Source organism: Indicator indicator, chromosome Z (genome assembly GCF_027791375.1).
Source record: "Indicator indicator isolate 239-I01 chromosome Z, UM_Iind_1.1, whole genome shotgun sequence".
Lineage (NCBI taxonomy): Eukaryota > Metazoa > Chordata > Aves > Piciformes > Indicatoridae > Indicator > Indicator indicator.
The window spans coordinates 8,380,897-8,395,365 of NC_072053.1; the positions used below are offsets into that span (position 1 = coordinate 8,380,897).

Consider the following 14,469-nt stretch of genomic DNA (forward strand, 5'->3'; position numbering starts at 1 on the left):
TGATTCTGTGAAAGAATCAATATTTTCATAGAATCCAACAATTGTTTGGTTGGAAAACGCCTCTGAGGTCATGCAGTCCAACCATTGGACCCAGCACCACCATGGCCACTAAACCATATCCTCAAGTGCCACAGCCACATAGTTCTGCAACACCCCCAGGGATGGAGACTCCACCACATTCCTCTGCAATGTGTTCCAATGTCTGAAGTAGTTTTTGTATGCTGGAAAATTTATTTTGCAGCACTGCGTTGATAAAGAGTATTTAGAGGTGAAACTGATAAAGAGTATTTAGAGGTTGGAGGTCCCTTCCAACCCCTGACCTTCTATGATTTTATGATTATATGAAATGCCATTGCATAATTCTGATTAGGAGGCATAATCAGTCCCATTAAAAACAGTTCTTTGCTGAGGTTGATTTGAGCAAAATATGTGCCCATTTCCCCTAGATTTTGGCTTTTTTTTTCTATGTGTAGCTGAACTTTGTAATTCTACACAGTGTATCACAAATGAGGGCCAGGAAAATGATCAGGGTGTTGGAGGAGCTCTGCTATGAGGACAAGCTGAGGGAGCTGGGGAAGAGAAGACTCCAGGGAGACCTAATAGCAGCCTGCCAGTACCTGAAGGGGGCTGCAAGAAGGATGGAGGGAGACTGCTTACAAAGGCCTGCAGGGACAGGATGAGGGAAAATGGCTTGAAATGAGGGGAGAGCAGGTTGAGATTGGATGTTAGGAAGAAATTCTGCACCATGAGGGTGGTGGAACACTGGAACAGGTTGCCTGCAAAGGTGGTTGAGGCCCCATCCCTGGAGATATTCAAGGTGAGGCAGGACAGGGCTCTGGGCAACCTGATCTAGTGGAGGATGGCCCTGCAGGGGAGGTTGGCCTGGATGCCCTTTGGAGATCCCTTCCAACCCAAACCAGTAGTGGCATTGCTTATTCCACATTAACATTCCACAGAGAGACCAGCAGTGCCTAGCTGGCACTTCCTAATTACACAATTACTAATTACGCTGACCTAGTAGTGGAAGAAAATGCTTCTTAACTATCCTCGCTGGAAGGGAAGCTAGAAAAGGTGTGATCATTGTCCTACAGGAAGGGAATGGAAAGGCACATTTCTGGCTGCAATGATTTGTAATGACCTGCATTTAAAAACTGACCCTTAATCATGTAAAACACAGTAGATAAAAATCAAGTTCTAATGATGTTATCCACAGAAATGTGGTCTTAGAGCTCTGATTTAGAACACACAGAGGTCAGAAGTGCTTTGAGGAGGATTGGATATGTAAGTCTTCCCTAAGTAATCCTTTTAAACTGCCTGGAATGATAGCATGCTAGAGATTAATGTCAATCTTAACCTCAAATAGATGACATAAAAAAAATGATTAACTGAAATATGAAACTGTAGGTTTTGGGGTTGTGTTTTGTTTTGGTTTTTTTTTAAAGCAAATTAATGCCTCCAAAACAGCATTTGAGCATCAGTCTGTACGATGTTTCATGTGTTCTGCTCAGATAATTTACATCACTATTAGACAACTGTAAAGTTAATTCTATTAGAAAAGTGTAAAGTTAATTATAATTCTCAGCTGGCATTTCCCTACCCTTAATGAGCTTAAGTGACTCATAAGGAATGAACACAGTGCAGCAGTGACAGAAGCAGATTCAGGCACAACATAGCTTCCAGTTTTGATGTATTTATGCCAAATACCAACCCTGAAGTAAGGTCTTAAGGAAATTGCAGTATCTTATTTATTTAGTTAGTTGTTTATTTATATCTTTGTTTATTTATTTATTCCTAGGAAGAGTAGGGGAAGGGGTAAGAAGTCCTGTCAGTGTTTGTACTCTGAACACAGAGTGTGAAATATTTCAGGTTTTATGGCTTGTTCAGGTATTCTAAGACATAAATTGTACTGAGTCTGGTAGAAATATTTATTTGGCATAGTCACAGAATCACAGAATTTCAGGGGCTGGGAGTGACCTCCAAAGCTCATTAAGTCCAATCCCCCTGCCAGAGCAGGGTCATCCAGAGTAGATGACACAGGAATGCATCCAGGTGGGGTCTTGAATATCTCCAGAGAGGGAGACTCCACAGCCCCCCTGGGCAGCCTGCTCCAGGGCTCTGTCACCCTCACTGTCAAGAAGTTTCTCCTCATGGTGAGCTGAAATCTTCTCTGTTCAACTTTGAACTCATTGTTCCTTGGCTTATCCCTGGGAACCACCCAAAAGAGCCTGGCCCCCTCCCCTTGACACCCACCCCTCAGCTATTGATAGACATTGATCAGATCCCTCTCAGCCTTCTCTTCTCCAGACTAAACAGCCCCAGGGCTCTCAGTCTCTCTTCCCAGGGGAGATGCTCAAGTCCCCAAATCATCCTCCTGGCTCTGCCTTGGACTCTCTCCAGCAGGTCTCTGTCTCTCTGGAACTGGGGAGCCCCAAACTGGACACAGGATTGCAGGGGTGGTCTGAGCAGGGCAGAGTAGAGAGGCAGAAGAACTTCCCTAGCCCTGCTGGACACCTTTCTTGCTGCACCCCAGGATCCCATTGGCTCTCTTGGCCACCAGAGCACATTGTTGTGCCATGCAGAACTTGCTGCCCACCAGCACTCCAAGGTCTTTCTCTGTGGAGCTGCTCTCCAGCAGGGCAGCCTCTAACCTGTCCTGGTGCCTGTTGTTCTTCCTCCCCAGATGCAGGACCCTGCCCTTGTCCTTATTAAACTCCATGAGGTTTGCCTGCAGCCAGCTCTCAGCCTGTCCAGTATAAACAAAACAAACAAATAAACAAACAAAAACAAACAAAAAAAATAAATAAAACCAAAAAACACCAGACAAAGTGAAAAAATGGATTTTTTTCTCCTGTCCACCTTAGGTCTTTGACTATGACTTTGGACTTCAAGATGACTTCATTGGTTCGGCGTTTTTGAACCTCGCTTCGTTGGAAGTAAACAGGTATGGCACAAACCAGCCCACAGCCATCCTGCATGGCTATCTCCTCATGGCTGTCTGCTCAGGGAGTTGCAGAATCACAAACTCACAGAAATATTTAGGTTGGAAGAGACCCTTGGGATCACCAAGTCCAAACCAAACCCCTACTCTCCAAGGCTGACCCCTAAACCACAGCCCCAAGCACCACATCCAAACCACCTGCAAACACCTCCAGCCTTGGCCACTCCACCACCTCCCTGGGCAGCACATTCCAGTGCCTGACCACTCTTGCTGGGAAAAAATGTTTCCTGCTGTCCAGTCTGAACCTCCCCAGTGGCAGCTTGAGGCCATTCCCTCTTGTTCTGTCAATAATTCCTTGTGAGCAGAGACCAGCACCAGCCTCTCCACAACCTCCTTTCAGGTAGGTGTAGATAGCCATGAGGTCTGCCCTCAGCCTCCTCTGTTTCACACTAACGATCCCTTCAGTCTCTCTTCATCAGATACATTCTCCATGCCCTTCACAGCTTCCTTGCCCTCCTCTGCACTCTCTCCAGCACCCCAACATCTCTCTTATACTCAGGAAATGCACACAGAACATTGTGACAGTACTTCTGCAAACCTGCACCACACAAGAGCAGTGTCCTAGTAGGCAAGCTTGGGAAGTGTGGGTCAGCTGAGTAGAGTAAGGTACATTGAGAGGGTTGTGATCAGTGGTGCAGGGTCTAGAGGCTGAGCTCAGAGGGTTGTGATCAGTGGTGCAGGGTCTAAGAGCTGAGCCTCTGCTGAGACCCCACTTGGAGCTCTGTCTTGCAGTTCTGAAGCCTCTGTTACAGGAAGGATCTGGAGGTGCTAGAAGGTGTCCAGAGAGGGCCATAAGGATGAGCAGAGGGCTGGAGCTGCTCTGCTCTGGAGACAGACTGAGAGAGTTGGGGTTGTGCAGTCTGGAGAGGAGAAGGCTCTGAGGTGACCTTCTGGTGGCCTTCCAGCATCTGAAGGGGGCTCCAAGAAAGCTGGGGAGGGACTTTTTGGGGTGTCAGGGAGTGATAGGACTGGGGGGAATGGAGCAAAACTGGAAGTGGAGAGATTCAGATTGGATGCTAGGAAGAAGTTCTTGCCCATGAGGGTGGTGAGAGACTGGCAGAGGTTGCCCAGGGAGGTGGTGGAAGCCTCATCCCTGGAGGTTTTTGCAGCCAGGCTGGATGAGGCTGTGAGCAACCTGCTGTAGTGTGAGGTGTCCCTGCCCATGGCAGGGGGTTGGCACTGAATGATCCTTGAGGTCCCTTCCAATCCTGACAATTCTATGATTCTATGATTCAACCAGGGCAAGTGTAGGGTCCTGCACCTGGGGAGGAACAACCTCCTGCACCACTCCAGGTGAGCACCTGCTGGAGAGCAGCTCTGTGGAGAAGGACCTGGCAGTGTTGGTGCACAGCAAGTTCCCCATGGGACAGCAATGTGCCCTTGTGGCCACAAAGGTCAATGGTCTGCTGGGGTGCAGTAAGAAGAGTGTGGCCTGCAGGTTCAGGGACATTTTCCTCCCCCTCATGTCTAGTTCTGGGCTCCCAAGTTCAAGAGAGACAGGGAAGTACTGCAGAAAGTCCAGAGGAGGCTACAGAGATGCCTCTGGATCACCTCTGCAAGGAGCAAAGGCTGAGAGCCCTGGGGTTGGTAAACCTGGAGAAGAGCAGCCCCAGAGGGGAGCTGAGCAATGCTCAGCAAGAGCTAAAGGAGCTGTGTGGGGCAAGAGGCTGGGGCCAGACTCTGCTGAGTGGTGCCCAGGACAAGGGGCAAGGGGCACAAAGTGGGACCCAGGAGGTTGGAGCTGAGCAGGAGGAGAAAGTTGTTTGGGGTGAGGGTGCTGGAGGGCTGGAGCAGGCTGCCCAGAGAGGTTGTGGAGTCTCTTTGTGTGGAGAGCTTCCAGCTCCCCCATTGCATTGTGCTGCTGGGCAAGCTGCTGTGGGTGCCCTGCTGGAGCAGGGGGCTTGGAGTGGATATCTCCAGAGGTCCCTTCCAACCCCAGCATGCTGTGATTCTGTGTGTTGCTGTGAAGAGTAGCCAAGAAAAAATACTGATGTTTAGATAATTACTTGTGATGTTAACAACATATGAACAGCCATGCACAACCTGGTTGCTCACAAGGAGGTTAATTCCATAACCTCTTTAATCTTGTTTTCTGCATTATCTTCATGCACAGCATTGCCACCTCCTGCTTAGCTTCATTTTTCTCTGTGACTTTTTTTTTTTGGTGTGTGTTACAGTTCAAGGAGTTGATTATTTCAGTGTGTGTGAGTACTTATACTTCACACAGAGTAATTTAGTATTTATTTAGGAGCCTTTAGCCTGCAGTACTTGAAAGCAGGAATAGGGCAAAGTTGTGACACTGTTTTCAGGTAGCTTCCGTACTGAGCACCTTTAAAATTGCCATGGTTCAGAAATGGCGTTATCTGAGAGCCTGAAATCACATCAAATGGATATATTTGATGTCTTCTAGGCACACAGATGTTACCTTGAGCCTGAAGGATCCTCATTACCCTGACCATGACCTAGGAAGCATCTTGTTGTCGGTGCTGTTGACTCCTAGGGAAGAGCAGCGAGAAGCGGTGAGTTGAAACATTTCCATACTGTGTTGTCACACCTGGTCAGTGCTTGGGTGACTTCAAGCATGAGATTAAACACCATGTTCTGACCTCTAATTTGATTTTTCCCAGTCCTTCGATAATGCTGAGCAGTGTTTGTGGTGTGGTACAGCATACTCCTCTCTGGACTGGATCCTCGCCGAGATCCGGACAGATCATTATTGATCAGCAGGTTCTGATAAAGTTCAGCTGCAGGTGAATGATTCCGGTTAATGTGGGCAAAAACATCAGCAAATCAATGATGGAGAATTCTGGACCTAGTGCTGCCATCTCTAGATAAGAACATCTGAATCCTCTTCCACACTGAAAAGACAGAAACTTGAGGAAAGGTCTTATTTCTGCTTTCCAGCACACAGTGTTGAGGCATTACTTGTTGTTTTTCAATTCCTTCACTTCAGTTTACCAAATTATGTGGTTTTCTAGGTTTATTGTAGTCCTTTCATCAATCCTACTGTCCTGAGCCATGTAGTTGTAAGTGAAAAATAGTTGCCAGCTTCGCAGGTCCTGCTGGTTGTGACAAATCCTTGTCTCTCTTTTGAGGTGTTTCGCCAGCTGGCTTTAGACTGGAGCAGTTGTCCTGCAGAAGTGGCATCTCACTCAGAGGCTGTGAAATAATGTGGATCCCTTTGGCTTCAGAAAAGGTCCAGGAAATGATCTGATGATTTTTTCCATGGTGTTGTAGGCTTAGGATTTGCACACACACACACCCCCCCTACCCCAGCTTACTACAATCAAAGACTCTCTCGCAGGATGGAGAGTTGCCTCCAGAATAAATCACCAGGTTAGCTCAGAAAGATTGGGAAGCAAAATGAAGTTATATTTACAAAATGGACTAAATCTGCCGTTACATGAGGTGATAAAGCATCTACAAAATATACTGACATGTATTTACAGCTCAACAATCAGAAGTGTGCCTCCCTGGGCAGCCCAGGGAGAAAATGCTTCACCTCTTAGCCCCTCCAAAGCAGGCAGCTGTAGGCAGCCAAACCAGCTCCCTCTGCCCCCCTCCCCTTTCTCCCTGGTACCTCAAACAGTAGACAAAACACAGATTATCCCAGCAAAGCCATGGAGATAAAGAGAGGGGGAGAAATTGCAAGCAGAGGAGACAGGGAAGAGAAAGAGAAAAACATATCTGTGGTTTCAGATAGAATAGAAAATTACAAGAGCCAATGAAATGAAATAATTTTTATCACTATTTATGTTGCTTAGACTCTTAGGAAAAAATTCACCCAGCATCTTTAACTGAACTCTCTGGAAGGATCTAATTCTTGTTTACCATTAAGCAATAGCTTATAGCTGTAACACATGGATATCACAGAATCACAGAATTAACCAGGTTGGAAAAGACCTTCAAGATCATCCAGTCCAACCTCTTACCCAACACCACCCAATGAACTAACCCATGGCACTGAGTGCCTCATCCAGGCTTATTTTGAACACCTCCAGGGATGGTGACTGCACCACCTCCCTGGGCAGCATATCCCAAGGGAAAATCTCTCTTTCTGGGAAAAATTCTTTTTCTAAGCTCAAGCCTAAACTTCCCTCTGTGCAGCTTGAGTCTGTGTCCTCTTGTTCTGGTGCTGGGTGCCTGGGAGCAGAGCCCAACCCCCACCTGGCTACAACCTCCCTTCAGGTAGTTGTAGACAGCAATGAGGTCTGCCCTGAGCCTCCTCTTCTCCAGGCTGAACACCCCCAGCTCCCTCAGCCTCTCCTCACAGGGCTGTGCTCCAGACCCCTCCCCAGCTTTGTTGCCCTTCTCTGGACACCTTCCAGCATCTCAACATCTCTCTTGAATGTAGGAGCCCAGAACTGGACACAGCACTCAAGGTGTGGCCTGATCAGTGCTGAGCACAGGGCAGGATGAGTTCCCTGCTCCTGCTGGCCACACTCTTGCTGATGCAGGCCAGGATGCCATTGGCCTTCTTGGCCACCTGGGCACACTGCTGGCTCCTGTTCAGCTGCTGTCACCCAGCACTCCCAGGTCCCTTTCTGCCTGGCTGCTCTCCAGCCACTCTATCCCCAGCCTGCAGTGCAGCATGGGGTTGTTGTGGCCAAAGTGTAGAACCCTGCACTTGGATGTGGTCCAACTTCATGGGTTTTGTACAAGCGAAGACGTTTGTGTGTGCTGCAAAGTGTGAGACATCATCCTATTGCACAGCTGAGGACTTAGAGGTGAATTGTAGTACTGCTCTTCCCCCTCCACACTTTTCTCCTTCTTTAAGCAGCCTAGAAAATCAGAATTGTTGGAAGTAAGTGTTTGGTATGGCAGAGATGTGGAATTTCTGAGAACAGGGATTCAGTCTGTTAGATTCTTCCTGATAGAACTTAACAAAAGTAATGGGACATGGTAATGAAGTGCAGGAAGCTCACTTAGGGAAGATCTTTTTCTTTTAGCAGTGTGTTTGTCCAGGCAACTCAGAATGCTGTCTTGCAAATGAGCACCACAGAATTCCTTCTTCACTCACATCAAAAACAAACAAAAAAAAATGTAATTCATCCATTCTGTGTGTGTTTGGGTAGCAACAGCATTTCTGAGTCAGCTGCTAGCAGCCCTCTTTGCCCAAGTGGTTTTGGCATTATCTTCAATCATGCAATACAGAAATACTATGTTTTTGGTTAGGAAAATATTATCTGGACAGCGTGTTAGTTTACTTTTTCCATAGAATCATAAGGTTCATAGAATGGGTTGAGTTGGAAGGGACCTCCAAGATCATCCAATTCCAACCCACTGCCATGCCAGGGACACCTTCCCCCAGGCCTGGTTGCTCAGGGCCTCATCCAGCCTGGCCTGGAACACCTCCAGGCAGGAGGCAGCCACAGCCTCCCTGGGCAACCTGTGCCAGTCTCTCCCCACCCTCACTGCCAACAATTTCTTCCTCCTCTCCACTCTCAATCTCCCCTCCCCCAACTCAAAGCCATTCTCCCTCATCCTGGCATTCCCAGCCCTTGTCCAAAGTCCTTCCCCAGCTCTCCTGGGGTCTCTTCAGGTCGTGGAAGGCTGCCCCAAAGTCTCTCTGGAGCATTCTCTCTTCCATGCTGAGCACCCCCAACTCTCTGAACCTTGATCCACAGAGGAGATTCTTTCCTCTGATTATCTTGGTGGCCTCCTCTGGACCCATTCCAGCAGTTCCATGTCCTTCTTGTGTTGAGGATCACCAGAACAGCTACTGTGCCACTCAGTGTTGCCATCTGTTATACAAAGAGCACTCAAGACTGTCAGAGGTGAGGTGATTTGTGACATAAAATTCACAGAGAGAAGTGTCATTAAGACACTTCAGTGTAACTTGTGTCTGATGCATATTTACTTGTTAAATTGGCAGCTGAACATCCAAAGAAATGGGAGCACCTTAGACTTTGCTAGAAAGAAACTTTTCCATGCCCAGGTGATTGGTTGTGACAGAGTTTGTGCTACCAGGCATTAACTTCTTTTTAGTGGATTAACCCTAAATTTATCTAAAGTGGCCAAACTGTTCCCAGGATTTCATTCTGTTTCTTCCCAGTCAAAGTGTTATACAGGATATCATTCCCCAAATGCCAGAGATGTAGGTGAAGGTTCTGATTCCTCATCTGATGTCTGTGTTTATTAGTGGAAACCAATCTTCCCAAGATTCAGGTCTCGGAAGGCTTCTGACAAAGCGGCAGTGAAACCAGAGAATCCTCACACTGCAGGCAGGATGATCCACAACATTCATATGGAATCACAGAATCACAGAATGGGTTGGGTTGGAAGGGACCTTCAGAGGTCATCCAGTCCAACCCGCTCTGCAGTCAGCACGGACAAACTCCACTAGATCAGGTTGCCCAGAGCCCTGTCCAGCCTCACCTTGAGTATAGAATCATAGAATGATAGAATCAGTCAGGGTTGGAAGGGACCACAAGGATCATCCAGTTCCAACCCCCCTGCCATGGCCAGGGACACCTCACACTACAGCAGGCTGGCCAGAGCCTCATCCAGCCTGGCTGCAAACACCTCCAGGGATGGGACCTCAACCACCTCCCTGCACAACCCATTCCAGGCTCTCACCACTCTCATGGGGAAGAACTTCTTCCTCACATCCAGCCTGAATCTCCCCACTTCCAGCTTTGTTCCATTCCCCCAGTCCTGTCACTCCCTGGGAGCCTAAAAAGTCCCTCCCCAGCTTTCTTGGAGCCCCCTTCAGATCCTGGAAGGCCACAAGAAGGTCACCTCAGAGCCTTCTCTTCTCCAGACTGAACAGCCCCAACTCTTTCAGTCTCTCCTCATAGCAGAGCAGCTCCAGCCCTCTGCTCATCCTGGTGGCCCTTCTCTGGACACCTTCCAGCATGTCCAGATCCCTCTTGTAACAGAGGCTCCAGAACTGGATGCAGTACTCCAGGTGGGGTCTCAGCAGAGCTGAGCAGAGAGGGAGAATCACCTCCCTTGACCTGCTGGCCACACTTCTCCTGATGCAGCCCAGGCTCTGCTTGGCTTTCTGGGCTGCAAGTGCACATTGACAGCTCCTGGTGAGCTTCTCCTCCCCCAGCACCCCCAAGTCCCTCTCCTCAGGGCTACTCTCCAGCCAGTCCCTGCCCAGCCTGGATTTGTGCTTGGCATTGCCTCCACCCAGCTGTAGGACTTTGCCGTTGGTCTTGTTGAACCTCATGAGGTTGGCTTGTGCCCACCTCTCCAGCCTGTCCAGGTCCCTCTGGATGGCATCTCTTCCCTCCAGCCTGTCTGCTGCATCTGTATCAGGCTTCCCAGGGACACATCCAGCCTGATCTTGAATGTCTCCAGGGATGGGACCTCAACCACATCATTGGGTGACCTATTCCAGCATTTTCACCACCCTCATTGTAAAGAACTTCCTCCTTAAAGTAATTTCTGTGATGTATCAGAGTCTCACAGTGTATCAGAAGTTGGAAGGGACCTCCAGAGTTCATCAGGTCCAACCCCCTGCCAGAGCAGGGTCACTCAGGGTAGTCTGCACAGGAATGCAGCCAGGTGGGCTTTGAAAGGCTCCAGAGAAGGAGACTCCACAACCCCCCTGGGCAGCCTGCTCCAGGGCTCTGTCACCCTCACTGTCAAGAAGTTTCTCCTCATGGTGAGCTGAAATCTTCTCTGTTCAACTTTGAACCCATTTCTTGGCTTATCCCTGGGAACCACCCAGCAGAGCCTGGCCCCCTCCCCTTGACACCCACCCCTCAGCTATTGATAGACATTGATCAGATCCCTCTCAGCCTTCTCTTCTCCACACTGAACAGCCCCAGGGCTTTCAGGCTCTCTTCCCAGGGGAGATGCTCAAGTCCCCAAATCATCCTCCTGGCTCTGCCTTGGACTCTCTCCAGCAGGTCTCTGTCTCTCTGGAACTGGGGAGCCCCAAACTGGACACAGGATTGCAGGGGTGGTCTGAGCAGGGCAGAGTAGAGAGGCAGAAGAACTTCCCTAGCCCTGCTGGACACCTTTCTTGCTGCACCCCAGGCTCCCCTTGGCTCTCTTGGCCACCAGAGCACATTGTTGTGCCATGCAGAACTTGCTGCCCACCAGCACTCCAAGGTCTTTCTCTGTGGAGCTGCTCTCCAGCAGGGCAGCCTCTAACCTGTCCTGGTGCCTGAACATCATCCTGATTATCAGAACTCATGACATCTGTGGAGTTTAGGTTCTTCTTAGCTGGAAAGGTCCTAGATAATGTTCTTGAAATTTAGGGAGACAGTAATTCCAGGGAGCACAAAGCAATTTCTCTTTCTCCTCTGAGAAGAAGAAGCTCCAGTGGATGATGGAATTGAAAGGACAGAAGGATCAATGGATTTGCTAGGAACCCTTCCCTCAGTACCTGCATATGCATTTATAAATGCATGTACACATCTACATTTAAATTGTACATGATGTCAGTATATGTACAGACTTTGTGAAAAACATTAGTTTATTTGGGGGAAAAAAAAAAAGGCATTTTGTGATCCTGGAGAATAGTATGGGTCATGGGTTCATGTAAAGTACATTGTTTTTGTAAAGAAGAAGACAAAATTTGATTTTTTGTGACGCATTTTATGGGATGAAAATGCAGAAGCAGCCTGATGTTCTCACTGAATATTTGTGTAGGAGTGTGGACAGGTGAACAAATCAGAAGTTCTGGCCAATCTTGTGTGTAATTATCTTTGCCTTTTGCCACCTAAAGGCAGAAAAATGTGAAGGAGCAATCTTGTAATTGTTGTGGTATCTCACTCAGACTACTTAGATGAAGGGAACTGTCCTCCTGAGCTCAGGCAAGTGAAGGCAATCTGATGTGTTCTGAGTTTGGAACAGTCATAAACTCTGGGTCAAAACTGGTGAATGAATTGTTCTTGCACAGCTGAAACTGAAGAGTTTTCTCCAGTGTTTGTGAAAAGCATCATTTCCCTGCAGCCTAAAACTACTACATTGCAGTAGCACTCCTTCCAATTTGCTCTGTGCTCTTAATATTTGTCCTTTACCTTAATAGCAGCATTTGTAATTATTTTTTTCCCTTTAACTAGTCTAAACTAAGAAGGCATCAAATAAACAAATGAGGGGGAAAGATCTCTCTCTATCTCTGTCTCTATATCTCTCTCTCTGTCTCTTTCTCTGTCTCTATCATCTCTCTCTGTCTCTCTATCTCTGTATCTCTATCTCTATCTCTCTACATCATCTTTATCTATATCTATAGATATAAAAATGTTACAACCTTGTGAGCTCTAAAAAATCTTCAGTGTTTTAAACACTGCTTTTAAAAAACTGATGTGTTTATGATGTGCTTTCTGTATTGTTCCACCCTGGGTGATCAGTTTAAAAGAAGCCAGAGCTAGCAGTGCCTTGGAATGAAGCTAATTTTTGTTCCTCTGGTTCTGACAGTGCCCTGTGAAACCCTTCCCCTGTGCATGCCCTGTGTGCCCCCTGCCTGTGTGCCTGTTACAAACTCCTTTGTGATGCCTGCAGGCTCTGTCTATGCTTGGTGTTGCCACCATGGCTGCATGTCTCAGTTTCCATTCCATCTCTTTCTGCAGCAGCTCTCTCAATGCACAGATTCCATCACTGGGGAAATTTGCAGGGCAGGTTGTGAGCTCTCACCACAGCTTTCCCATCTCTTCCCCACAGCAGCTGTTTACAAACTTGGGCTCAGAGACAGCTCTTGGCTAGTGGGAATGAAAATTTAGTAGCTGGTTGAGAACTGTTGCCTTAGGGCCAGCAGAGATTGGAAACTACTCTTCCACCACTGCCAACAGCCTGAGAATAAAAACAAAGCAAAGAGAGAGAGGTGATTGCTACTGGGATGTTGTTATTTAATGAGAATAAAACTCAGCAGCATTATTTTTTCCCCCTTAGGTAATTTATCCCAAATGATGGTTAATGCTTAGTTTTGGGGTTGTTGGGGTTATTTTTTGCTTCATATGACAACAGCATTAATATGCTGTCAATGAGCTTGATGCCTCAAATTTTATGGAATTATCTTATTATTATATTACATTGTATCTTATTATATTACATTACATGATAAATAAAATTATAGAATGTATAAGATAATTAATATAACGTTATAATATAATATAAAATAATATAACATAATGCAATACAATATTATTATATTATATTATATTGTATCATATTATATTATATTATATTATATTATATTATATTATATTATATTATATTTATTATATTATATTTATTATATTATATTATATCATATCATATCATATCATATCGTATTATATTATATTATATAACATTACATTATATTACATTATATTCTAAATTATTATAGTATAGTGTAGTGTAGTATAGTACATTAATTCATATTAATCTATATTAATCTATATTAATTTATATTAATTTTTACTAATTTATTTGCCAGAAGGATAATGAGATGATATACCAGAAAATAAAAAGAATGATGGACTCAGGGCATGGAATATTTTCAGATGAAGTTCCATGTAGCTAATTTTATATATCTGTTTGTGTACCACCCCTGACACTTGTGTTGTTGGCTTTCCTGAGGATGGTTGTGGTGGCTTCAGCTCACTCTGCTGCAGCTGGTGGTGGTGCTGAGGCACTCAAGAAGCCTGGTCAACACCTTTCTGCTCCAACTGAACTCCCCAGAGCTGAGAGAATCCTTGGCAGCTGCTTAATTCAGCTGTCAGGTTGTGCTCTGCACCTTGCCCGCAGCCTGCTCCACAGCCCAGCCAAGCCCTTTGGGCTCTGCTTTGTAGGGCACCACCCAGGAGCTCAGGGGTTGTGACCCTCCAGCCACTTAATTCTTAAGTGTCTGCCCTGTAAAAATGATTTAATTGGATTTTTTTTCCCCAGCTTTATAAAACATTCAGTACCTTTAATTCATTCTTGCTCACTGACCACAACAGGATGATAAATGTTATTAAATTGTATGAATTAATTTCTCTCTGTCTCCACAAAACTGATTTACAGAAGAGCTCTGTTCACAGATAAATTGTCCACACCCTTCTTGACCAGTATTTATTTGTTTAAGGGTTAAGAATTAAATCATTTAGTTTTATTTAAGGGTTAAGGATGAAATAATTTAGTTTTATTTAAGGGCTAAGAATCAAATAATCCTGTTTCATTTAAGGATTAGGGATTAATAATTCAGTTTTATTTAAGGGTTAAGAATCAAATAATCCTGTTTCATTTAAGGATTAGGGATTAAATAATTCAGTTTTATTTAAGGGTTGAGGATGAAATTATTCAGTTTTTTAAGGATTAAGGATTAAATAATTTTGATTCATTTAAGGGTTAAGGATCAAATAATTCAGTTTTATTTCAGGGCTAAGGATTAAATAATTCAGTTTTATTTCAGGGTTAAGAATGAAATAATTCAGTTCTATTTAAGGGCTGAGAATCAAATAATTGTTTTATTTAAGGTTTAAGATTAAATAATTCTGATTTATTTAATAGTTGTTAAGGATCAAATAATTCTGTTTTATTTAAGGATT

The 14,469-nt window shown here is 45.6% G+C and overlaps 1 protein-coding gene across 1 annotated transcript in view; it reads left to right on the forward strand.

The window, feature by feature from the left end:
* Positions 1–14,469, forward strand: part of LOC128979871 (multiple C2 and transmembrane domain-containing protein 1-like) — a 111,311-nt gene that overhangs the window by 23,256 nt on the left and 73,586 nt on the right. Inside the window, exons 4-5 of the mRNA XM_054398289.1 lie at positions 2,862–2,941; positions 5,409–5,517. Of these exons, the coding sequence (XP_054254264.1) occupies positions 2,862–2,941; positions 5,409–5,517 (189 nt within the window). The remainder of the gene's footprint in view (positions 1–2,861; positions 2,942–5,408; positions 5,518–14,469) is intronic.